Source organism: Paramisgurnus dabryanus, chromosome 5 (genome assembly GCF_030506205.2).
Source record: "Paramisgurnus dabryanus chromosome 5, PD_genome_1.1, whole genome shotgun sequence".
Taxonomy (NCBI): domain Eukaryota; kingdom Metazoa; phylum Chordata; class Actinopteri; order Cypriniformes; family Cobitidae; genus Paramisgurnus; species Paramisgurnus dabryanus.
This window is the reverse complement of record NC_133341.1, coordinates 45,029,011-45,055,772: the sequence shown is the minus strand read 5'-3', so window position 1 is coordinate 45,055,772 and position 26,762 is coordinate 45,029,011. Positions and strand designations below refer to the sequence as shown.

Genomic DNA, 26,762 nt, shown 5'->3' with positions numbered 1-26,762 from the left:
AAAAGGATCTCTTAGTAAAAAGATTTTGTTCTGGACAATTATTTCCCTTTTAATTATGTCAGGCATTATATTAGTAGTACTACTATAGGTACTTTATGAAGTTTGGGGGCTTTTGAATACCCAACACTAGCTGGCTTTCCATCCAAACGTGAAGCATATCTTTTTAAAGAGTCTGTGGCAGAGAATCCTGTGCATTTTGTCCGAAAACTTCTTTGACTACTTGTCAAATTTATCAGCGGAAGCAGCTGTTAGTCACGTGGGTTTAATGTTTGTTTTGTCAGAATTGATTTGGAAAATAAGTTTTCGTCTCCTGTTATTCGCTTAAACCTTTTTGCACAAAACAAAAAACACCTAAGGCGAGCGTAAAAACTTTTTTGCGAATTAAGGGATCAGCAAAGGACCTCGAGGAGACTGCCCCCACAGTATTTCACTTATAAAAATGCCATCCCATTGTACTGTACAATTAACCTCTAAAAACCCTAGGTTTTTGTTTGGCATGCATTTTAGATTTTTTTTCCAGCTATTTGGGGTTAGGAAGAACCAATAAATATAATAACCAAATATTTTTCTTTGAACATGGAACATGACATTTAAAAATGACATATTTTACATTGTATGTTACTTTTCTGTTTTGGTCCTTCTCTTTCTCCAGGACGAGCAGAAGGCAGAGGATGAACTAGCCAAAAAGCGAGCAGCATTTCTCCTGAAACAACAGAGGAAGGCAGAAGAGGCTCGACTTCGCAAACAACATCTAGAGGCTGAAAGTGAGCTTAAACGTGATGAAGCCAGGTATGAACCTCTGAAGTGTTCTCCATCAGGATTCTAGACGTATAACTCAATTCATCAGCATCCCTCTGTCATCTTTTTCCCAATTCCAGACGGAAAGCTGAAGAGGACCGAATGAGAAAAGAGGAGGAGAAAACCAGGAGAGAGTTGATCAAGCAGGAATATCTGAGAAAGAAACAACAAGAGTTGGTCGAGGAGCAAGAGCAGCCCAAACCCAAGCCAAAACCCAAAAAGCAAAGGCCGAAGTCTGTGCTGAAAGAACAGCCATCGAATGGCACTCTTCCCAGATGCACTGTTGCCAGTAATTGTTTAACCCTTTCTTGTTATATTGTATACTACAATTAAAACTGTTGATTAACCCTTAAAGGGCACATATTATGCAAAATCAGTGTTAGCTCAAACTTTACAGACACATTCTAGGCACATCTTATATTACAAAATGGGCATAATATGTGCCCTTTAATTTTATATTTTTAATTCAATTCTAGTAAACACAGCTGTCCTGAGTTTGGAGGTGTTTACTTATTGTCCAAATAATGTCTTATATCCTGAAATTGCTTCATGCTTTAAATGTCTGATATTTTGATTTACTGTTGGTCATTGTTTTATTTTTTTTTAACAGTGAAAGTCTGTCCTTCACCCGATGAAAACCTCATCAGTGCCCAGTCTGGCTCCAATCTTTCACTGGCATCTGTAGCCACCACTGAACCAGACAGCGTCAATTCAGGAGGGGCGGGATCTCAACGGTAAGTCCCAATAGGATGTATCCAGGATGTTTAATTTCTGTTTCACAATCAATCGACTGTATTCAGACTATGACCTCCAAAGGTGTCAATACACTTCAACATAGCTGCTTGTTGTTTTGATGAACAGCGGGGAATCAGTGGAGTCATTTCCAGGCCTCAGCCGCAACTCCAGTCGGGCAACAGAGAGAGATTGGGATAACGGTTCAACCGCATCTTCCATTACATCAACATCAATGGCAGAATATACAGGTGAGGTCTTTTACTTGACATTCTGGAGCATGCAAAAAAAACATGTCTTGAGGTTTTTTAGATGGTCTGCAGTAGTAAATTATTCATAATGTTTGAGATTCCTCTGCACCAGGATAGCATTCAGTGTGGATGTCCGTGACAATGGCAATGGATGTCCGTGGGTTTCTGAGAGTGAAGTTCTTTTATATTTAATACATGAACTATATTGCATCAGTCTACAAATACTTGGGTTCATGGAGTGATTTAATCAGTACTAAAGTTTTTTTCTCTGTTATACAGCTGACATAAAAATAGTTTCACTGCATAGTAGTGTTGTCAAAAGTACCGGGTTCTTGTAAATGAGCAAACCGCTATTTCCGAATGACCTGTAGCCAGGATTAAGCAGTTTTTTATTAGATCCCAACCGATATGGGGGATGCCGATAGAGATATTAGGGAGTAAATAATACTGATAACGATATATTGGCAGATATAAAATAAATACATTTTTTGCAATGATCACTCACAAATGTGGTGAAGGGGTGGGGGGGGGGTTGGCTGGTGTGACTACACCGTGACCTGGGTCACCAGTACCAAAACAGTAGAGCGCGCTCTTCTGGTAAACAAGTACTTGCATCATATCTGCAGCTTATACGTCGATACAGATATCTGCGACATGCTTATATCAGCCGATAAAATCGGTCGGGCTCTAATTTTAAGCGAAAGTATATGATGAACGTATAGTACATGCCCAGAGCATTCAGTTAATGTCATGATCTTATTTTTGACTGAGGTGGCTAGGGCTGAAGCTATCGATTATTTTAGTAATCGAGTATTTCACTGATAATTCCATCGAGTAATCGTATAAAAGATACATTTTCTTTAAAGTCGCCATGAAACGGAAGTATCAATTGCCTAATTTTCCCCGTGGTGACGTGTATCCGAGTAAAACCGGCCTCTGAAATGAAATAAGGCAGGGCTGGATTTGAATTTGTCCATCGAATAAAAAACTTTCATTTGTTTTGTAATATTGTGGTATTTTTTTTACAAATGATTTATCTGTGAGCTTCATTAATTTGTAAAAATTCATGTGCCCTCATAATTTTTTTAATCAAAAATGCAAATCTCCTCCCCTCCTAAAAACGATCTCTCTTTACTTCTGGTCATAATGTATGGCAGGTGGGTGGGGTCCCGGAGAATATCGCTGCGATTAGCAAATTAGCAACACAACCCAACTTCAAATGATCCAATCAGATGAGGGCACATGAATTTTTACAAATTAATGAAGCTCAAAGATAAGTCATTTGTAAAATATACCACAATATTACAAAACAAATTAAAGTTTTTTATTTTACTTTCATTGCGACTTTAATAAAGAACAATCCTTAATATACAAGAAAAAATAATACAGGTCTCTTAAAATGAAATTTTCATTCTAATTAGTTTCATTCTTTTTAAAAATTTACATTTTTATTGCTAATACTGCATTCATACAGTTTATTCATATAAACTCTTAACTCTTTCACCGCCAGCGTTTTTAAAAAATGTTGCCAAGCAGCGCCAGCGTTTTTCATGATTTTCACCAAAGTTTAATGCCTTCCAGAAAATGTTCTTCTTTAAATATATAAACATACAATATACCAAATGAAAGAACAGACCCTCTGCTTTCAAACAAAACCGTTTCATCCTACCTTTAGTGGTTCTTTTGTAATCAGCTTTTGAATATGGGTAGGTTTTTGCAAAAACACCACATTTTGAGCAAAAAGCAGAGATAATTCCATTTTTGTGATGGACTTTTCATAGAGATCCCATTCAGAGCGATCTTTGAAACAGACACGGACATGCAGCAGCTTGCCATAGGGCAATACTTCCGGGTTTAAAAAGTTGCGGTGGATAATAGCGGTGTTGCAGAAAGACGGAAAATCTCGTCATTGGCGGGAAGCGTTTTCTCTTAATTGACGAGATATCTCGTCAATGGCGGGGAAAAGGTTAAGCACAACCCCATTGTTTTCAGTCAATATTTACTTTAGAAATTACTGCACTGGTACTACAAAGGTTTAAAATTTTGTAGCACATTCTAAAAAGTATAAAACGACAACAATGTATAGCAAATGTATTGAGAATGAGGACATGCGTCACGGTAGCTTGCTGTCACGTGACAAATTGAGCCCGTCCACCATTTTGGGAGGGCACGCTAACGGTTGCCAGGAGCAACAGTGTATGAGCAATTCAAAGACAGAGCAGAAATTGTAATATAAATTTCGAGGAAAATTTAGCAGAAATGGAGAAGAATGCGGCAAAAGGGTCCTTACAGGGAGAAGCTTACAACCAATGCCAAACAGAGGTATTTAGAGAAGCTTTGCGGATATTAAAAACGTTGATCCATACGAGGTGCCTGCAGCTGAATGGAAGAGAGACCTAGACTCTTTACCACTGCACGTATTTGGAAATTGTTAATTACTTGGTTTTCGGCATCAGTTATTACACTATGCAAGAATTTAAAAGCCTGAAGTCATTGGAAAGCTACGAAACATTCTGCTGCGGCTGGGTGCGCGACTTGGTCATCTAACGTTACAAGCCTTCAAATTGTGAAAAATAACATTGTACTGGCAAAGGTAAGTTGCTTCACCTTTAGTCAAGTCACTTTTATTTATATAGTGCTTTTTACAATCCAGATTGTATCAAAGCAGCTTAACAGTAATAACAGGAAAATAACAAAGTTTGCTTCTGTGGATCAAACAGTGATGTATCATCCAGCTCAGTTAAGTTCAAATGAAGTAGTGATATATATAATGTTCGTTAATGTATTACATGCAGTGATGTACATTTTATGTCTTTGTAAAAGAGTACAAAAATAGTGTCAATGCAGGCAGATGAATTTTTTTTATTGAATATAAGGTGAATATTATTTTGTATGTTAATGAGTTTTAACACACTCTCATCGACTCGGAGATGCGGTCAAAAGTAATGTCCTTTCTTCTTACATCCACCCAAGAAATCCGACGTCGTCTTGTCACATCGGAGACATGCTCTCCTTGAAACTTTTTCCATTTAGGGAAACGAAAAAACCGTAACAAATGGTCCCTAGACTTTCCACGGCAATCGTGGGAGACACTGGTGCAAATTTTTTACAGAGCAGTGTTTTCCAGGCATTCTAAAATAGCGCGACAACTCCTCTACTACCAATACAAACAATGAACGAGTTTGACGGGTTACCACCCAAAATGGTGGAAAGGGGAGGATGACTCGGTCTCTGGGGGCGGGGCACTGTGTCGTGACGACATCTCCTCATTCTCAATAAAACAACCACCCCAATCAGGACATCAATGTATATAGTTGAATATATTAGTATGACAATATGAAATAAGTTTTATTTAGTCCGTTACGTTTAAAATAGTTAGGGTAGAACAGTGGGTCTCAAACTTTTTTGGCATCCAGCCCACCTTTTAAAGGGGAAATATCATGAAAATCTGACTTTCTCTATTTTTAAGTGCTATAATTGGGTCCCCTTGTGATGTCAGAAGGGGATAATAATACCACCCTTTAATCTGCACTATCCAACCACGCCACTGCCATTCAGTACAGGGATCTGCTCAATTGCATGTTAAAAGGCACACCTAAAAACAGCACATTTTTGCTCACACCTACAAAGTGACAATTTTAACATGCTATAATAAATTATCTATATGGTATGTTAAACTAGAACTTTACATGTGTACTCTGGGAACACCAAATATTTATTTTACATCTTAAAAAATTCTTATGAAATGCCCCCATTTAAGGTAAAAAAAAAAAACCCCGGTTTGGATAGAGACTATAAAATGGGGGGCAAGATATATTGGAATATCACAAATGCGCATAACCAGGCAAAAATTTTTTGTTGTCGATCAGGTTAACCCTGTGCAATGCTGTAGCTTCCACAAGAAGATGCTCCGACTTCCATAATCATAAGTTACTGCACTATTCATTGCACTTTGTGTGTTTTTATTTTGTCTCTGTAGGACCGAAGCTTTTCAAGGAGCCAAGTGCAAAATCCAACAAGCCGATAATCCACAACGCCATCTCTCATTGCTGCTTAGCAGGGAAAGTGAATGAGCCACAGAAGAACTCCATTCTTGAGGTGCGTGACCACGTTTCTGTCATTTATGGCATAACATGGTGGTCCTAAATGGGGACCTGCAGTACTGTACGTTTTATATGTGTTTAAATGAAAAAAGATGTATGGAATGCTCAGCACTGTGGGTCCCAAGATACGAGCAAACGGCATAACATGACGCATCAAATTTTATCTACTATACTGAATAAACGGCCTCATTTGTCCTGTAGGAACTGGAGAAGTGCGATTCCAACCACCTGATGATTCTTTTCCGCGACAGCGGCTGCCAGTTCAGAGCCCTTTATTCTTATTTCCCCGACACGGAGGAGATTCAAAAGCTCACCGGGACAGGGCCCAAGAGCATCACTAAGAAAATGATAGACAAACTCTACAAGTACAGCTCGGACCGCAAGCAATTCACTGTAATTCCCGCCAAAACTGTATCTGTCAGCGTGGACGCGTTGACCATTCATAACCACCTGTGGCAGGCCAAAAGACCGGCGGCGGCCAAAAAGAGCGTAAAGTGAAGAAACACAGACAGATGGGTGATGTCTGGACAAATGCACTTCATCTGAATGTGTTTTGGGTCGAAGTGCTTTATCCACGTTCTGTGGTGTTTTTACATGATTCGTTTTTTGTTACTTGAAGTATTTATTGGTTTGACACTGAATAGCTCATTTAAACACGGAGCTTCCCCCCCATGACAAACTGATTGTTTCCTCCTTTGGTTATTTTCCTCCTACTGTCTTTTAAAGATGTATGTTGCCTTCGACAGAATTTAGTTTAATGTTTAAAAGTAAAGACTCGCCTCTCAACCCTCTTTTTATTTAGTCTCAAAAATGCTGCTCTCCTCCGTAATCACCGGGACAATCCAGAGTATGCGTACTTTTGGCCTTCGTGCTTTGTGGTACTGTCACTTTAAAAAGCAAATCGGCTGTAGCCCAGTTTTGGGGATGGTCCAGGAGATGCGGATTCACGTCAGCTGTCTTCTCTTCGATTCTCCTGACATCTCCACACTGGACAAGTCTGTACTGTGGTGCACTTATAATGTTTTAGTGCTTTATTTTCATGCAATGTAACCATGTTGATGTTGGCACTGGAGCTTTCACGCAAAAGAGCAGCATGCTCTGTTATGAAGAGTAAACGCTGTACAGGATTTGAATGACAGTATTTAATATATTCATAATCGGTTATCTGCCGTGCTGTCGCTGTCTAATTATTTACCACGGTTGAAAACATTCCTCGGAGAAAAGTGTCAACACTGCCGACGTCTTTATTCGTAGATGTTCGAGAACACTCAAGCAAGCCTCATTTGGTGCCCAGATCAATTGAGTTTTGCACGTATGCACTTTAACGGTTTCGTTCAATGGGGTCGAATTTTAAAGGGCTTTACTCTAAATCATTTCGCTCTTGATTTTGACAGATAAAGGTACTCGCTTGGCAAACACTAGTAATACAGAGTAGAGTCAACTGACAGACCCTTCGTGGCTCTTAAACTACTGTTTCCAAATTATAGATGTTAGATTTGTCTACACGTCGCTGCATTTTTGTTTAATTTTTAATCGCAGTTTTGTATATTATGTGTGTTTTTATATTACGGTAACTAAAAGATTGTAATGATGTCGGTCACTTTTTCCCTCTTTATTTTTTTAACTACTTCCCATTCTTGCTCATTTTGATTTCTTTACCATACCATTATTTATTTTAAATGACTCTTGAGAATAATAAATATTTCAAGTAAATCAATTCATTCTCATTTTTTTGTTCCATTGTTGACGTTTTCATCTCTCACCCACTTTTGTTGTAGTATTTTATGCGCATGTTAGTGAGGTTTGCCTCAAAGTAATGGTGAGGTCAGATGCAAAAGCCGCTAAACGCAGTCTACGTCAAAAATGAGATGATGATATTGACCGAATGCTCTCGGCACGTATCACACATTCTTATACCACGGGGCTGTTGAATGCTTTATTCGAAGTTGAGAAATGTTCAACCGGTGTTGATTATTTGTCTGTAAAACACACGCCTAACCTGTCAAATGCAATGTATTTGTTAACCATGGTATAAGCGGAATAATTGACTCCGGTCCTTTGAATTATTTTTAACGGCGTTACCACCTTGGGTGTGCATTATTTTAGAATAATTCAACAGCCCGTCATCAAATAATTCTTACATCAAATACTCAAATACTTTCCCTTCCAATCCAAATATCAACATTGGCTTTCAGAGATCATGCACCCCGCCTTTAAATACCGATTAAATGACATTTAGAAATACTGCTTTGTTGGCAGAATCCTCTAAACGCCATGTCGATTTTTCAGCAAAGTGTGCAAAAGATCAATTTGATGGACGACAGCGTGCAAAATGACCGTGGATCACATTCAGACCAGAGTTACATGCATCACAGCGCCCTCTATTGTGTGGTTCAGTTTCTTCATTCTTTTTACATTCTGACTTTTATCATTTGCAATGTTTCTAGTCGCATCTTTAGTGATTTTGCAACTGTTTACTATGTCTTGTGTCTTGTCTAAGTGTAGGTTTTTACCAAAAAAGCTTGCATGCACTTAAAGGAGTAGTCCACTCTATAGATGGGGCCCATTGACTTACCATAGTATTTTTTTTCCTACTACAAAAAGTCAACGGACCCCATCTTTAAAGTGGACTACTCCTTTAAGAGGATTTTGAAGTGAAAGGCAGTCAAATTTGTTAAAGGGGGTGCATGATTTTTGAAAAACACTTTGGAAAAGGGAGTCTGACCGAGTACCAAAACACACTTGTAGCCAATTAGCAGTAAGGGGCGTGTCTACTAATCAACATTGTTGCCTGGTTGTGTATGTGTGGGGCGGGTCTATCAAAAGAAGGTCCAGATTCTATTAGGGTAGGGGAGTGTTTGTTTAGGTGATCATGCACCCCGCCTTTAAATAAGGCATTTCAATTACTTATAACATTTTCATTTCCGCTTAAGTTGAATTACTGAACCTTAACACAAGAGAGTGATAAAATGTTAATTTACAAGAAAACATGTCAGATGTACTAAGAGGGTTTTGCTTCTGAATTTCATAAAATATTACATGTGTTTAATGTAAAGAAAGATCTGATCAGAAAACACTCACTTTATTGGTTTTGTTATTGCGAGTTTTCCAGCGTGTTGGTGGTTTAATTATTGGGCATCTTGTGAAGGGCGTCCCATCATCGCCCAACTGGAACACTGCACTGCATGTTCATCTGTATCCTTGACAAACCACTATAGACACATTTGTATCCTGGTAACTGATAGTTTAAGCACAGCGGGTGGCTCTTTCGTTCAGGTATTCGGTGGACATTAGGTATTGAAGACATTGATATTTTTCAGTATGCATGGTGAGTCTCAATGCTATTTGAATTTTTATTGATTTTACAATTGCTTAAAGATGATGTTAAATGGATGCTTTGTTTCTTCCTACAGCTTTTCGTATTTTTATGATTTTGCAATGCATAAATGTGGCATGGTTTCAATCCTGCATACATACAGACACGGACTATGTTTGCAAGGAGATACCGACAGGTAAGATTAACAGATTGTTGTTTTGTTTTGATGTTTGAAGTACAATGGAACGTAACCTACTTGTTATTGCAACAAAATTAAAAAAGATATTTATGATCCTGTCTAAAAAATAGGTTGTATTTCATAGCAGTGCTTCCCAATCCTGGTCCTCGAGGACCTCCTCCCAGAAAATGTTTGTTGTCTCCTTATTTAAAACACCTGATTCAACTTATCAGCCTCCTTCCAAAATGGTAAACATGTCTTTCTAACAAGCTGATGAGTTAAGTCAGGTGTGTTAAATAGGGAAACATCTCAAACATTCTGGGAGGGGGTCCTCGAGGACAAGAATTGGGACACACTGGGTTAAAGTCTCATAATCACAATAATATTGCGATTAGGAGCATCAAAGTTTGATTTAACTTATTGATTTCACATCAGTTTTAATCTTTTATATAATCTTACTTTATCAATATTAAAAATATCAAGGTTATATTTTCACAGAATGTGCTTTACATTATATGTGATAATTGATGTAGAAAATTGTGCTGGGTTTTCACAAGCAGGGTTAATATATCAACTTTAAAAATAAAACACATAATGGATCATCAACAGGTTTTACACATTTCTGTGTTCGGGATTATTGGGCGGGGCTAAACCTGTGGCTCAGTGACGCGCTGGAGCCACCGAGCATGGTCCCGCCCCTAACACAATCGCGAGTATTTGAAGAGTTCGCTTCCAAATTTTTGTCAAAACATTTTTCATGTTTTTATTTTGTTTTATTGTTCTACTTAGCTGTATTTTTTTAAGTTATAAAGGGTTAAATCAAAACAAATCAACTGCAGTTTGATTGATATTAATTGGAATGCACAATCAAATAATGACATTTCTGAAAAATATATCGTTTTAAAACCAAACTCTTCATTTATTCAAGTTTTAGCGGTATTTGAAAGTTGATATTGTGGGTGTGGTTTCAGCGCTGACAGCGGACACGCCCCCAGCTTTTGAGAGCAGAGATTATTGTTTGTTTTCCAAAGATTGTGATAACTTTTATTTACCTTTTTTAAATCATTCAAATTTGTCTGCTAGGTTAATAACTAATTTTTCTGTGATATGACAAACTGAAAACACACTTAATATCAGACTTTAACTGTTTTAAAGAATAACATTCCTTGTGACGCTTTCTCCTATAGGTTATCCTGCTGGCCTGACCTCTTTGATCCTCTTCCTGAACGATTTAGGAGAAATCGACTTATCTATTTTTAACAGTACAAATCTGACCTCCGTGATCAGTTTGAAAATAACACAAGCCAAGGTCACCGCAGTGGCTCCACGAACTTTTGATAAATTCCACAACCTAAAAACTCTCCTTTTGTACGACAACCATCTTTCTGATGTGTCTTCAGAATGGTTCAGCCACCCTGATGCCCTTGAAACCCTCAGACTGATGAATAATAAAATAACTACGCTGGATCATAGTTCATTTTTTGGGATGACAAACCTGCTCACTTTAAACTTGTCTCGGAATCAAATTCACACTATAACCCCGAATAGTTTTATCAGTACGAGTAAACTAAGACTACTGGATCTGTCCAACAATAACCTGACAAATCTGGACGTTGATGTGCTGCGTCCTCTTAATGCCACAAAGATCCGTCTAGATGGAAACCCTTGGGACTGTTCATGCTCTGTACACTACTTTGCCGAATTCCTGCGAGGTATACATCAATTTCCATCTCATACTTTAAATATCTTGCTAACATCTTAATGACAAAATATTATTTAATTAAAGGCGGGGTGCATGACCTCTGAAAGCCAATGTTGATATTTTAAATCACCTAAACAAACACGCCCCTACCACAATAGAATCTGGACCTTCTTTTGACAGAGCCGCCCCACACATACACAACCCAGGCAACAATGTCGGTCAGTAGACACACCCCTTACTGCTGATTGGCTACTGTACAAGTGTGTTTTGGTATTCAGCCCGACTCCCTTTTCCAAAGTGTTTTTCAAAAATCACACACCCCGCCTTTGAATAAAATGTTTTACTGTTTGTTATCAGAAAATTACATCCTTTCCTTAAAGGGATAGTTTATTCAAGGTTGGGGCACCATTCACTTCCATAGTATTATTTTTTCCAGTGGAAGTCAATTGTGCCTCGATCTACTTTGTTACATATATTTTTCAAATTAGCTTCTTTTGTGATAAACAGAAGAACGAAACTCATAAAGCTTTAACAACATAAAGATGAATAAATGATGACAACATTTAAATTTTTGGGTAAACTGTCCCTTTAACTAAAGTTGATGAATGTGGAACTTGCATAAATCAAGGACAGGATAGTTTTATTTTTGGGTAAGCTGTCCTTTAAACTTTAAATAAACCCCTTTTTATTTGAAATGGCTTTAAATGTATAATAGTGAAGGTGATACTTTCAGGTCTTCAGAACGTGTCTCTGTTGGAGAACGAGATGCTGGTGTACTGCAGCAGCCCTCCCAAATTAAAAGGCAAACTAGTATGGCAGGTGCAAGAATGTAAGACCCTAACAACAGTGAGTCAAACAAATGAACGCCCCACCACTATCACCATGATCCCTGCCGTTGGAGGATCTGCCAGTATAACCAAACCACTTACTATCCGACCTTCAACTTTAATCAGTTTAATTGGTAAGCGCTATTCATTTATTACCTAACGTTACTTCTCACTAAACTTGTTAATGACTAACCCTCTTAACCAGTGGTACTCTGCGCCCTGGTACTCGTCATCTGTGTCCTTTCAGTCTTGTATCATAGGAAACGTGAGAGGAAACATCTACAGACTGTAAAACCTTCCCTGGAGAAAACCAAAAGCGTGAATACTGGGAAAAAGACTGAAAATAATAGCAAACGAGTTAAATCTGAAATTCCTGAACGGGCACATAAACCCACAACAGGGATGTTACTGAGGACGCACCGAGCGGTAGTTGGGGATGAGATGACGTCACAGATCTACCACATTTATTCATCAGGGATTTATCAAAATAGAGAACCCATTAAACGTGTGAGCTCAGCCGGTCCGATCCTCTGCCGGACGGAGTTATTTACCAAACAGATGGAGGTTGCAAAGGAATTCAATGCATTGAAGAGCGCTAAGTATTATGATGGATGCAGGGCATCAGAACAGCAAAAGGAAAATGTGAGAGTAAACCATGACGTGTGTGAGGAGGCGGAGCACCAGGGGAAGGATCGACGAATAAGGAATGAGGACGAGGAGAATACCAGCCAAAAATATGTTGTCGGTTACTCCACGGACATGCAGGGGTCATGTGATGGATGGCTCAGAGAAAACGATTTGGAAACTGATGGGGCTAAAGCTGAAACAAGCATGGATAAAGAAGCTCCACGCAGTTTTGTGAAGAATGAAGTGATGACTCGCGAGGAACACCAAAATAATAAATCATCTCAAAATGCAGAGAGCACCCAAGCTCTTTCACATGAAGAGTTTGTGGAGAACGCTGAGAGCTTGCCGTACCTTACCATCGGTGCTGATCCCGAAAACCAGAGCTCTGTCGATAAACAAAGCACTCCTACAGGTGGCACCAGATCTGGACCTTTAAGACCCATCCGACGCGTTCTGACCTGGCCACCAACTGCTGTCCAATGGAAGAAGCAGTGGATTCAAAACCAGCGAGTCCTTAATGTTTTTCCCAAAATAATATTTGTAACCGGTTGCAGGCAGTTTCAACACACCGTTTGCCCCACATCCATACCAACTGGCAGAGAGTTCAATGCTCTTGAGTTCTTACCAGAAAACTCACTCCCAGAAGATGATGTCAGAGTTACGATAGATAGAGACACTTATTGGAGAAATGTTGGGTCATTCAATGCCCAAGAGTCCTTGTCTGGTAATATTTCACCAAAGATCGTTTCAAAGAAAGAAACATTTGAGTCAAGCGTCCCATCCGACATGTTTTCCAAAAACTCACCTGGTGATGAAAGCGAGGTCTCCTCTGAACTCTTCACCGTCCTCCGTGCATCATCTATTGGTGGCAACTCGAACCCTGCTAGCAGAGAGAAGAGAAACCATGCAGATGACATAGAGAAAATGAAAAGCGATAAGAAAAAGAGACGGCGAGTTGAGAAAAGCGACTCCAAGCGAGCGGAGAACCCGGGGAGAGCTCAGGTGTGTGATAACCCGAGAGGTCATCCTGCTGGAGGTTCTCCAAAAGATGACAGTCTGCTTTTGGGGAACGAATACACGTACATAGATCTGCTTCACGAGGTGGTGCAAAATCATGGGCGCTGGACACGAGACAGGTGGAGACAGACACAAATAAACAAACATAAACTTAAACAACAAGGAGAGAGTCGGTAAACTGTGATTGTTTTTCCTTCTTCAAAGAATCAAGATAATTTAAGATAAAATATGAAATGATGTAAAATATGTTCAATGTTATTAATGTGGAGTTGACATATGTAGAAGATTTGTCTACTGTCAGAGATGTTGAATATAACAAGATTGAGCGCTTCTGGCTGTTTCCCAATCTGAAGGCTGCGGAGGTCACATATGCAGACGGCATACGTCATCAGGTCTGGTTTATTTAATTTAACTAAGCATTACATTTATAGTTATAAGAATAGAACAACAATTTACGATTAAGTAAGAAGAATAGGCTGCAGCCTTCGGATTGAGGAATGGCCTCTGTCACTATTCTGCATCCGAAAGGTTAGGCAGCTGACTTGTTGCCTCTGGAATTTAATGAAGGCAGCTCTGGGAAACTCATTAGGACAGCCTTCATAGGCACCATAACGGCATTCCGAAATATAAACAGAGAGCGCCTTTCTGATAAATAATCCCATATTTAAAAACTACAATACTAAGAAATCACTAGAAATGCAATGAAAGTTGTAAAAACTTCAAATAAAACTTAATTTACACTAAATTTATGAACCAGCAGCTTTTGGTTTCCATTAATTTTTTTCGAACTTGACCAGACTCGATCATTCACATTTAAACATTTAAATTAAACGTTGGATTCGGACGTGCCTTGATGCCTTCCTGCCTTGGAATGCTAACTCCAAATGCAGCATTTTAGAGCTTTCAGCGCAGCCTATGAATAGAGTGCCGCAGGGATGACGTATTTTTGTAGGCTAACACAAAAGTTGGCGGCATACTGGATCCCTTGCAGAAAGCCCATTCATTTTTTTTCATAGACTTTTGGATTATTGCAAAAAATAAGCTCTGTGTTTAACAAATGTTTGTGACACTTACATGTAGGGATGGGCACGAGTAATCGATTGCTCGATTACCCTAACGTGGTATCGATGGTTGATCATGAAAATGCAGCGACTAGCAGTAGGGTCCGTGTATCATTCGATCATTTAATTATTACATTCAAAGTGGCAAACGAAAAAAGAAATAAACTGTCCATAATTCGTTTATTTGTTTTTCTGTATGCAACAAAAAACAACGAAACCTTCAATGAATTCCCATTTTCAGCTTAAAACGAGAAATCAAATAAACAAAAAAACAAAAACTAAACAATTCCAAATGTTCTTTTTCTTGTCTTTATTCATTTTAATACTCTGGCGTGTGCACGCGTGCGCATGCGCAATGTACTGTGGCTAACATTCCCTGACCTATCGAATTCTGTGACTAGAGGTCGCTGTTTAGTAATTATTCACGCGAGATCGCGCCTGACGCCCGTCGTGAGCGCGGCAGGAGAGTTTCGAACAGTGTACATGACCGCCCACTCAGTGATGACGTCATGTTACCTTGTGCTCTAGTCTCTAGCGTATGAAAGAAGCAGTCAGACTTTGTGAAAAGCGAACGCGCCAATTAAAATGATGCAAAATGAGTTCTTACCTAAAAGACCATAACGTCACAAATGTTTTCCTGTTTGTTTAAAATTCCAAATGTTTTTTACTTGGGACTGTTGCTGTTTAATGTTACATATATACAGTATATAGGCTACTATACGTGTATAAATGTATATTACTTATTTCAAGTGTATTATTCACTCTGGTGATTGATTGAGGATTTTGACCTGATGTTAACAGTAGCACAAATACAGCAGGTTCACACAATCTAACGGACAGTAACAACAGGTACCCGAAATCTGTGACCCCTCTCTGTTTCATTCAGAATGACAATAATGTTACCCAAATTCACTTATAACTTGCGGGTCTGTGTATCTGATGTTAATCTGGAATACCTATAGAGTAGTATTACATCCTTCATATCTCTGAAGAGTCTTTAGTTTAATCAGATTTATAAAAGACAGATTAGCTTTACTGATTATTTCCGGTAATGTACGAAAAAATGGAAAGAGTTACGAGCTGCGGGAGGGTCTAGTCCGAATCAACACTTTATACTGACTAGATAACTTATTATTCACTACATGTTCAAGTCATTTATATAATATGGACTTGCACACCTATTTCCAACATAACACAGAAGTCTTACTTACCGCATGCAACTCATGACCCAGTTGTGACTTTTCAATGAAATCCAGCGTTAAACAAACACACACGCAAAACTCCGCTGCTACCCTGGATAAACAAGCTATTTGTTTCCATAATGCCGGCTTTCTTCTCCTTACATCCAAAAACAGACTTCTTCTTCATTGTTGAGTGTGATATAAACCAAAGCTATCGTGTAAAGTGACGCCTGTAACTTGGTGTCCTGGGTTTCTCGCTGTCCCGCTGTTTAACGTGTGGGCGTGGTTTTCTGAGGGAAGTGCCCATAAAAACAAGTGATACGCTTAGCTTATCCCTGAAACATCAGCTGGACCCGTAATCGAAAAAAACTTTCCAAAACTTGTACGATCCCTGGTAAAGTGCATTTCGCACAGAAATACTATGTAACACATCCAACTGCGTTTTTGACACTTTGCATTTGTTTAGTATGAGGAAACAACTCTTAAACCGTGTTAATAAGTCAGAATGCATGAAATACCATTGATCCCCCCCTCTTTAATTGATAAAGACCAACGGTGGCAGCATTCCAAGGCATGAACGCATCAAGGCAGTGAGATACCTTAATTGTCCTGAAAGTAATTGGTCGTAAATGGCGTCCAACAAACACAAATTTGGTGTAAATAAAAATATATTTTCACTTTTTACACCTTTTAATTGCATTTCTAATGAGAAATCAGTATTGCAGTTTTTTAAATATGGGATTAGTTATCACAAATGCGCTCTCTGTTTATATTTGAAACGGAATTCCATTACGCTGCCTATGAAGTCTATCCGAATGTGTTTCTCGGAGCTGCCTTCATGCCTCGGATGCAGCCAGAGTGCCTTGACGACCTGTGCGCATGCGCAGTAGCTGAAACTAAAATAGTGTTTTATTAACAGACTAAGAAACACAAGGTATGGTACAGTTGATGTCAGGTTTAATTGTTGTTTGAAAATATGTTGTTTAACTGTGATTTACGGACGTGATTTTAGAGAGAGCCTATCTGTCTTTCCCTCATTCAGGTAGATGGGACTTAAAGGAGCGGTGAATCAAATACTCAATTTTAACTTGATAATTTGTTAAATAAGAGGTCATCATACTTAAATGAACATCCTACAAGTTTCAGAACTGAAAACGTCCGTGCTACTGAAATATAACCGTTTTTGGCACCAAGCCAGTAAAACAAGCCAGTGTGGAATTCGGAAATCTATGACGTCAAAGTAGAATTGAAGCACCGCCCCATAGCCAAATACAAGGACCACTTTTGAAGTCCCGCCCACAGCTTCGCGTGACACACGTGTGTCTCAACAAGTAAATATGTCTTTAAAGATTGACAAATGTAACCAAAATGACTTTTAAATAATTTTTTTCTGCGAGACTTTTATTTTGACGCGGTGATCTGTTATGATAGACTGGAAACGCATTTTCGGTTGTGGAAGAACCGCGTGGGAACAACACAGAAGCTAAATACTTTAATTCGGAGGCTTGGAACATAACATTAAATGCCTGGAAAAAGTTTGCTTTTTAAGAAGTTCCAGCTCGTGTGGGAAGTGTTTGTTAACTTTGTGTACATGGATTTATTTGGAAAGAAGTCGATGCTGGATTTGCAGAGAGACTGTGATTAAAAGCACCACTTATATTGGATCTGACAACAATGACACTGCATTATACACAGTAAGACATTTTACTTTATTTAAGTTACTGCGTTTCACTATTGCTTTGTTAGAAGAGATCGCTTGATATGTCTGTTGTAACATCCGTGTCTAAACACGTATGTTTGACTGTTTTAATGTACTAAAAACATTAAACGATTAATAAAGATACACCACTTAACAACACGACTGTAATTTAACTGTAGAAATATACAGTGTTATTGATAAAGAAGGATTTATGAGCCGCAGTTTAGATTCTGATGCCCGTTTACTGTGTTGTATACGGTAATTTAGGCGAGTTACGTTTGAAAGGTCAAACACTCAACAAAGCTTATTTTTTATCATATAACTGTGGTATTTAACATTACGTGAATGTAAAAGCAACCTCACAAGCACAATCGAATTATACAAAGTTATTGATAAGGATTTATTAGCCACAGTTTAGATTCTGATGCGCGCTTACTGTGTTGTATACGGTAATTTAGTCACGTCGAGTTTTGTTTCTACTTTAATATACGTATTGTCATTTATGTGTATCATATTTAGCACCCAGAATCTTTTGTGGCTCAAACATATTTGTGTTCGGCTGCTATTTTTATCACATTAATGTTTTTAAAACATTTCCCCACATGTAATGACGGGGAATGAAGCCGTCCAATCATAGCAGTGGGTGTTTACGTCCAGGTCTTCAATGCGGCCCGCCCCTTCAAACGAACCATTTCTCCAGACAGCCACTAATCTATGTTACAAAATAGCCTATTACTTATTGTTTTTGATGTTTTTGAATGTAAAAACCACGCGGACATCAGAAGTAGACATCAGGCAACAGTATAAAACAATAAAATCGACAAATTCACCGCCCCTTTAAATCTTGCATGCCTGAAAGGGACATGATGTTGATGCTGACCTTTAAAATGAAAGCAACAAGCAATCATTCAAATAAATCATCTATTGTTATGTTAAAACATCTTGATCTTGTAATTAGAAAATAAAACATTTAATATGACCATATTAAGATTAATAAACAAAATATCATAGTACTTGGTGTTCAAATACTGCCACATTGTTTCTGGCTGCATGCAGCATTTGTTGTTTCATTCAATGTTCGTACAGATATTGTACAAAATGTATAAGTTTGTGTATTATTCAGCACAATTCAAAAAACAGGAGCCAGCAAATGTAAACATGGGTTTTTGACACATTTGGCAAGATTAGGACATGCATGGTCCGTGTTTTCTGTAACTACTGGAGAAAAAACTACTTTTTGTAACACTTGTAAAGTACAACAGCTGAGATCAGCTAATAAATATATATGTATTTAAATAGTAGGGAACTGTAGTATAAAAGAGAAGAAATCTGCAGGCTGACATTTTTAGCATGCAAATTCTTATCAAATTGGGGCTGGGAAATTGGGACAACACTGAATCAGAAACATTCCCAAGGCAGCTGGCATGAAAATAAAACCCCGGAAACAGCTTAACGTGATACATAAAATATACATATAATGCTGTACTATTATAAAATAAATATCATTGTTATCTAGCACAATTCCTTTTAATATCACTGTGCATTACAGAAACCTTACAGCAGCTACCATCAGTGGATTCCTTGTTTTCTGCTGTATCCTACAAATCTCTAATTTAAACAATAAAAACAATTGGAAAACAAAAGCAGCACTACATGATAAACATTAACTCCTTATATATGCACTTATAAAACAAGACATAAACAATGAAAAATATCTCCGTACACATGATGCAAATATAAATTAAAGCAGTCAGATATATTACTTATTTTCATGCCACCTTTTAACAGATTTGTCAATTGTTTTTGATTTGCCTGTGTAAGTTAAAGGGTTACAATGTTCCGCTCTTTCAACAGAGCTGAGAGTGCAAAGTTAAATAAATTACTTAAGTTGTATAAACTGTATAATTGTAAACAAACAAACTGTATACTGTAAATCAGGATAGAAAGGAGGAGCAATGACCCCCAGAACATTTATCAAATTAAGACTGGATTTACATACTTATGATGGTTACCTTCGTATAATTTATATTTTACAAAGCCTCATACTGTACTACATAACATTTTAAATGTACCTTCATTTTAATCAAGTTTTGTTTTTATTATTAGCCAATTCATGCATTTTGTTTGATTCCTTATCATAAATAAATATTTCCCAAAATTATTTTGAATTCAAACAACATTTGGAGGACCCCCGGTAATACCACCACTGGCCACCAAGGGGCGCAGGAACCCCATGCTGTAAATAAACTGTATAGACCCTTTTACTGTTTGTACACAATGATGACGTAGCAGCGTATGCGCGCGCATTTAGGCAACGGAAGCATCGTAAGAATCAACAGTGAAGCAACACAAACAGTAAGTTATTTTAAAAAATTGACTTTATCAACATTTTCAACACAGCTACCAGATCCGTGTACTATAGTGGAGTGGATAAAAGACGTTAGCAGATGGCCAAAAATAAAGTTGCCAGATACATATATACGTATATTAGTATATTATATTAGTGCAACCAAACGCAACAACGGGACATTTTGATGTTGAGAAACCGTTTTAATAAACTTTCTGAGTTGCTACCACGTTAGAACCAATGGGGAATAACACCACTTCTGTTGCCCAAATGCGCGCGCAGGCTATTTGATCACGTGAGCTGTAAAAGGGTCTATAGTGTTCTTAAATGAGCAGTAAGAGAACATTATATGAAACGAATACAAAAATATGATTAAATATACTGTTGATATAGCAAAATAAAAACAGCTAAAACTCCTAGGGAACTAAAAAAGGACAGCAGTCGTTAAGTGTACATTACATGAATACAAATATTTTATAACTAATGCACGCTCAATTCACAATTTATGAGTTTAATATTGTTTCAGTGCTGATCTTATATATTGTAAAACAGCATTTAGCAGCTCGTCAGTAACATCTGAACATCCATTCAATACTGGGGTTCACATTTATAAAAACGTTATTTCGAAGTTTAAGCCATTTTTGCTGCCCGAAAAGGATTTGAACATTGACAGGTGCTATTTTATATGTCGATGATGACATTAATTGGGGATCGTTTAAAGGCGGAGATCTGAAACTGCAAGTTCAAGATAATTTTTTGCTATTCATAGATTTCACAATCTAAAATAAGGGATACGCGCGTTTTCTGTGCGTGAGTACGTACGTTCTATGAATCATACGCATGCAAATTTAAGATCGTTTCTACGCAGCATTTTATAAATTATGCCCGTGTTAACCTATACAAAAAGACATCACTTTCACATGTGCAAAAAGTGTGAATCTCATGTTTAATCCGAAAAATACACCGCAATAACGAGTGTACAGCCGAGCTAGCAGCTCGACTGTGAGGCGCGTGCCAAATGAACCGCGTTTTGACACAAGATTGTCAGTGTCCTAAATCCACTCACTCGTTTCTATCAACTCATCCAAGTGGACTAACACTACTGAACTAATCTAGAAATTAGTGAATGAGCGTATGATATGGCTATTTCGGACACTAAATTGCAACTTAAATCCATTGTGATTTACCGTAAATCAACAAGATGTTCAATAACACCAAAAAATGTGCAGTTTTAAAATAGCATAACATAACATTTTTTGTGCTTTAAGGACAAAATCACAACAAAAACATTGTAAATACTTTAGAGGCATGTAAAATAATATGTGATTAACTTATATGTACAAATAAATATTTACTTTGTGCTATATATAGCACTAATGTAAACTAATTATCTGCGTTATACAGGGCTCTGACATCACTGTTCTGGTCCAATCAGGTGAACCGACTGACGCAAATGGTATTTACTTTCTTCTGTCCATAGCTAGCTGCGCACATTAATGATTTCTGATACTGCACTATTTATCCAAAGTGCTTGCTTTTGGTCCAGAGTGACTCAACATTAACACCTCACTTTTACATGATCTGCCAAGTCTTAAATACAAAAAAGGTTAACAGCCAGCCGCATTCAGAAAAGTCTGTGTAAAAGAGGAATCCGTGGAGTTACAGCCGTTCGGCATTGAATGGCAGTTTGTGTTGGCACACGAGTCCCGTCTGTGTGTTTGGTTGGTCATCATTGATCATGCAGACGGTGTGCTTTAGCAGCTCGAGACGGAGGAGATGGGATGCTGATGACAGAACTTATCACAGATGAGTCTCATCACATGTCTCCGATCCATAGGCCTGCCGTAGTTTCGTTTCGGCCGATGCTCCCGGAAGATTCTCAGGAACGTGTGCCAGCGGATCGGAGCGAATGATGTAGCTAGAGAAAGAAACAGTTAAAAACCAGGCAAGACAGCTAAAGTCATTATTAGTGATTTACTGTTTTTTACATAAACTCATCCTACATAATGTAAAGAACATTGTTTGAAATTGCATCCTTTATATCTTGAATAGTGACAGAGTAAGATCATGTTAACTAAATATTGAATTTAAGTGATGTTTTATATTGTGAACGGCCTTTTATAATATTTTTGTCTTTTTTAAGTAGAAATTTCTAAAAATTCTTAAATTAAGAAGCTTTTTCTTGATGAGCAAAATTACCTAAGAAAATAAGTCTAGTTTTAAGACCAATAATATACCATTTAAGTGAAATTGTCCTTAAAACAAGCAAAATATCTGCCAATGGGGTGAGAAAAAAAATTGTGAAATAAGATTTCGTTTTTCTTAAACACTTAATTCAAGTAAAATTTTCTCACCCCATTGGCAGATAATTTTTGCTTGTTTTAAGCACAAATTCACTTAAATTGTATATTTTTTGTCTAAAAACTAGTATTATTTTCTTAGGTCATTTTTCTCATCAAGAAAATACATCTTGATTTAAGAATGTTTAGATATTTCTACTGAAAACAAGACAAAAATACTAAGTAAGAAAGTCATTATTTGGTGTGCAGTGGTGCTATATGACCCCCGTATTGTTCTTCATAGGTGCTTCAGGTGGTATATAGCAGTGGTTCTCAAACTGGGGTCCGGGGCCCCCAGGGGGGCCGCGAGATGGTGCCAGGGGGGCCCGAGTTTTATGACATTTTATAAAATACATTCACTTATCATAAATTCTGTGTAATTAAACCTAAAAAAATAAGGCTACTAACCAACAGCACTACTTTGTATAACTTAATATATTTTGTTTAATTAAAATGTAAAATTTTAGAACAGTTTTTGTCATAAATTTTCTTTGGGGGGCCGCAAAGGAATGCATCGTACACAAGGGGGGCCGCACGCGGAAAAAGTTTGAGAACCACAGCTATATAGCACTAAAAATGGTTCCTCTATGATTAAGAGCCAAGAACCACTTTTAGTGCTATTTGGCACCGTTTGTTTTAAGAGTGTACTACTACATTAACTATTACACCAAAAGGTAAGATATTAAATTAGACAAACTAGATTCACTGTTTTGAGATACGCGAAACGCAGTGTTTAGGACATCTGCTGATCATAGCCTCTGTAAATGCAACAAAGCATATTTATACATGTAATGACAAGTGAACAATTACACGTTTTAGGAAATAATAGTTAATGCCATTTGAAGTTAAATGATTTGCATGAGTACTGCACCTTGCGGGCAAATTAGCATAAAGTTATTGTTGTCTGGTGGTGTGGACGCTAATATAGTTGAACTTAGTTATCATTAAAACGTGAACGGGCCTTAACGGTGCGTTCACACCAGATGTGAATGAAGCACTAGTGATTTAGGCTTCAGTCACACCAAAAGCGCTTTAAACGCTTGCAAACGCAAGGCGCGACGCACTGCCTTTTTTAAAAAAAGAGCAGTGCGACGCGGCTTTTCATATTGCTAAGCAACCACCGAGTCAGCTGTCTTGTCAATCAAATATTGAAGCGTGAGCGCTCTTTTGCTGTTAACTGTCATATCAGCAGAAACTTTAAAAAGAGGACGCTTGCTCTGACCTTGTTTGAGGGTGAGAGGTGCACAAACACACAGGAGAGAGTGAGCGAGTGGTGTCCGGTTCTTCAAAGCAACTGTAAACTTCCCTCGCCACAACGTAAGGCCCGCCTCTCCCCTCATTCGATTGGACAATGGAAAGACACGAATGACGTCGGGCGCTTCTCCGCTCTCAGCGCTCCTTCAAAAGCGCGTGCGCGGCAGGCGGCAAAAAAACGCAAGGCGCTCGGCGCGCATAAACAGCGCGCAAACGCGCCCTGCCCATAGAATATCATTCAAAAAAGGCGCCTGCAACTGCCATAAACGCTATTGGTGTGACTGGCCCCTTACATGTTATGTCAGTCCAAAGACACGATAGACATCCTGTGACATGATTCATGCAAATGAGGGTGACCTGAGTGTTTCGGGCGTTTAATGCGAGTTGAAAAATCTGAACTTTGTGGGATATTGGAGCTGCGTTAACCATTTAGGAGCGTAGCGTAGCGAGCAGAGTCAGAGGTCTCGTACACACTGCAAACTTTCGGGAGTGGCAACTGCATTAAAATTCGAGGAGTGATTTAGCTTAAACTGCAACAAAAATCGCTGTTTATTTACCGCCATCACTGGTGGTCTTCTTAAAACATAACCAAGCCATATGTAAGCCGTAGGACGTACGCACAACTATAATGAGCCCTTTTCAAGGGAAATTTAGCAAACAGAAATACCTATGACGCTGTTTTTTACCTGACGTAAGGGGTTCTAGTGGATCAATCACAGCGCTTGTGGTTCACGCAGTACTGACGCGCTGTTAAAATTTTGGCAAGTTGCACGTCAGGCTACGGAAAATCTACGGCGTAGACCTTACGCACAACTATAACATGGGCTGTTACATAAGGAGGTCGGACAATCTGGTAAGTAGTAAAAAACGCTCTTTACTCAATTTGAGCTATATATAAACATATCGAGACTACAAGGTAGCAAAAGCTGGCAAATTGAGCACATTCGCGTCTACATATTACACACAAATGAAGCAAGTTAACTCAAAATGTTCAAGCGTGCAACTACACGTGAATTAGCTTTTATTTGCTTCATTCGCATCTGGTGTGAACGCACAGAAAAGGTGCATTCACACCAGCCGCGGTAGAGGCGCTATTTTTGCGTAGTTGGACCCTTGAACATTTGAGTTTTCGTGCTTCATTCGCGGGTGAAATCCTAGTCATTCCAGACATTCACGTGGAAATTCACGTCATAGGAGGGGCTTCTGCGACTCCGCTGAGACTCTGCTCACTTCCTATAACCCCGTCACTACTACAGCAAGGTCCTGATTGGTTAACACAGCGCGGAAATACAGTTTATTCATCTCGCAAGTTTCCCGCGGCAAAGCTTAATTTGTGCGGAACGTGCCATTCACGCCGCAGGATGCCTAGTCACGTCTTTGCATTGACTTAACATGTAAATCACTCGTGCTTGCCACCTCTACCGCGTCTTGTGTGAACCCTGCATAAGAGTTTAGTCTGGGTTTCACAGATGGTGATACACGATCCATAAAAACATGTGAAGGTGCTGCTTACACAATATCATTGAGCTCTAGTATAGTGTCCGGAGGAGGGTTTATCAGCACATATGACAACGTGTTCTGGTTATCGTTCATTTCATCTGTAAAACAAACAAAACAAACAGTCACCGTCACACTTCATCTACATCAGTCGATAAGATACGTGTAATTCATACAGTTAATCTTTGTACCTTCTACACATAATAAAAAACTACTTGAAAATGATTATTTATTCAAACTTAAAGAAGTAAAACTATATGGGAGGCAACTGATGTGTCCCTCCAGTGCTATGGTTTTGCTGGCAGGGTTTCTGAGGCTTGCATTTTACCTGCTTGTATATGTCTGAGAAGTATGAACCTCTGGGAAAAAGTACCTCTGGTTCTCCAAACCCACCTGTTTGAGCCACTTAAAGTGCCAGGCCAGGTAAAAAAGAGAGAAGTGCTAACCGTTACTGACAGGGCATAGCTGCATTTACGGTACGCCCATGCAACCGCAAGCACTCCCCGCATGCAGACAAGGTCCGCATCCACCCTTGCATTCGGTCTTTCAATCCATCCATCGGTCCGTTGCATTATAATCACAATATATTCCATCAACGTTGCTAGGTTGCCATGCCGACACACAGCCCGAAGTCAGCAAACAGTAAGACCGACAAACACAGATACAGTAGAAGCATGCGTAGGGTATCCGACACGTCCGACAAGCCAAGGCTCGACCAATCAGAGTGAAGCAAAAAGCATTAGAATTGTGGGTTTGGGAGAACTCCATAACTCAAATAACCATTTACGCTATATGCTATTACCCTTGTGTTCTCCCAGTAACACCCTATTATGATTAAATTAGTAAGAATGCGATGCTACGCATTTAGTACGGGCACACTTATAAACCCAAAGCAACAAATACAGAATGCTTTCTACTCCACTCTGACCAAACATCCTGAAATCCAAACCCTGAAATCATGTCTTATATCAATGCTCATATGCCAGTGAGTACCTGCAGTACCCTCTGCATTGTAAGAACCCTCTTCAGATCGTATATCGGAGAAGAAAAAGATAACTACATCACTGATTTACAGTAACCCAATCATATTTCATAAACAGAACTTTTGTCAAACTATAATAAACATCTTCGCATACAAAAGCAAAACAGTAATGATTTTACAAACGGTAACATTTGGTTACATTTTGTGAGCCTGCATGGATGTAACTCTAGCATACACTTCTAAAAAAATACTGGGTTTTTTTCTAAACCAAAAAAGGAAAAACCCAGCTGTTGGGTTAAATAAACCCAGAAAATGTTTATATTTGTTCTAACAATGGGTTAAAACAACCCAGCACAAATTAAATTAGAGTAGAACCTGAAGTTGGGTTCGTCCCTTTTTGACCCAGCGCAAGGTTAAAAATAACCCCAAATGTTTTTGTTATTTTTACATTATTCATAGTGAAATGCTTTATTGTACTTTTTGCATTTATGTATTAGCGATAATGTTGTCATTATCGCAAATTAACCATACAATGACCATCGGACTATACGTCCTGCTTATTACACGGCTACTTGCAAAATAATAAATAGACGATTTGAGAAATTATTTCATTAAAGTCATCATGAAATTTAAATTAAAAACTCTTTCCCCACCAATGACGAGTTAACTCGTCAATTAAGAGAAAACGCTTGCCTGTCCAATTACGAGTTTTTCCTGCAATCCGTATTTTGGATATTACCCAACTTGGAAGCAACCCCTTAGGGCAAACAGTAAGAACTCTGTGTATGTTTTGATCATCGTTCTGAATCTGATCTCTATCACAAGTCCTTGACAAAAATGAATTACCGTAT

The 26,762-nt window shown here is 38.5% G+C and overlaps 3 protein-coding genes across 12 annotated transcripts in view; 2 read left to right on the top strand and 1 right to left on the bottom strand.

The window, feature by feature from the left end:
• camsap1b (calmodulin regulated spectrin-associated protein 1b) overlaps positions 1-7,601 on the top strand; it is a 34,572-nt gene extending 26,971 nt beyond the window's left edge. For all 3 annotated transcript variants that reach the window (XM_065284363.2, XM_065284364.2, XM_065284362.2), the window contains 6 exons: positions 653-789; positions 879-1,087; positions 1,409-1,532; positions 1,660-1,781; positions 5,761-5,879; positions 6,086-7,601. In XM_065284363.2, coding sequence (XP_065140435.1) covers positions 653-789; positions 879-1,087; positions 1,409-1,532; positions 1,660-1,781; positions 5,761-5,879; positions 6,086-6,382 — 1,008 coding nt within the window. In that variant the 3' untranslated portion in view covers positions 6,383-7,601. The remainder of the gene's footprint in view (positions 1-652; positions 790-878; positions 1,088-1,408; positions 1,533-1,659; positions 1,782-5,760; positions 5,880-6,085) is intronic.
• A 139-nt stretch (positions 7,602-7,740) lies between these two features.
• LOC135774336 (uncharacterized) lies at positions 7,741-15,009 on the top strand. Of its 3 annotated transcripts, none has more exons than XM_065284366.1 (4): positions 7,741-9,396; positions 10,566-11,090; positions 11,814-12,041; positions 12,155-15,009. In XM_065284366.1, the coding sequence occupies exons 1-4, from the start codon at positions 9,273-9,275 to the stop codon at positions 13,726-13,728; spliced, it is 2,451 nt and encodes an 816-aa protein (XP_065140438.1). In that variant the 5' UTR covers positions 7,741-9,272; the 3' UTR covers positions 13,729-15,009. The 3 variants fall into 3 exon arrangements, with proteins under 3 accessions (XP_065140438.1, XP_065140437.1, XP_065140439.1); XM_065284365.1 differs by having other exon boundaries at positions 12,113-15,009; XM_065284367.1 differs by lacking the exon at positions 7,741-9,396 and having other exon boundaries at positions 10,302-11,090; positions 12,113-15,009.
• Positions 15,010-18,366: 3,357 nt separating this feature from the next.
• kcnt1b (potassium sodium-activated channel subfamily T member 1b) overlaps positions 18,367-26,762 on the bottom strand; it is a 129,753-nt gene continuing 121,357 nt past the window's right edge. For 4 of the 6 annotated variants that reach the window (XM_065284334.2, XM_065284337.2, XM_065284335.2 and 1 more), the window contains 2 exons: positions 24,946-25,030; positions 18,367-21,757 (listed from right to left, as the gene is read on the bottom strand). In XM_065284334.2, the coding sequence (XP_065140406.1) occupies positions 21,640-21,757; positions 24,946-25,030 (203 nt within the window). In that variant the 3' untranslated portion in view covers positions 18,367-21,639. Of the gene's footprint in view, positions 21,758-24,941; positions 25,031-25,322; positions 25,953-26,762 lie in introns of those variants that run through there. The other 2 variants (XR_012336726.1, XM_065284340.1) reach the window with 2 other exon arrangements.

Bases quoted from the DNA above. Each gene is read 5' to 3' on its own strand.
- LOC135774336 (XM_065284365.1), top strand. From the start codon at position 9,273: ATGGATGCTTTGTTTCTTCCTACAGCTTTTCGTATTTTTATGATTTTG. The intron at 11,091-11,813 runs GTATACATCAAT...TGATACTTTCAG, and splicing joins CTTTGCCGAATTCCTGCGAG to GTCTTCAGAACGTGTCTCTG. The intron at 12,042-12,112 runs GTAAGCGCTATT...CCTCTTAACCAG, and splicing joins AACTTTAATCAGTTTAATTG to TGGTACTCTGCGCCCTGGTA.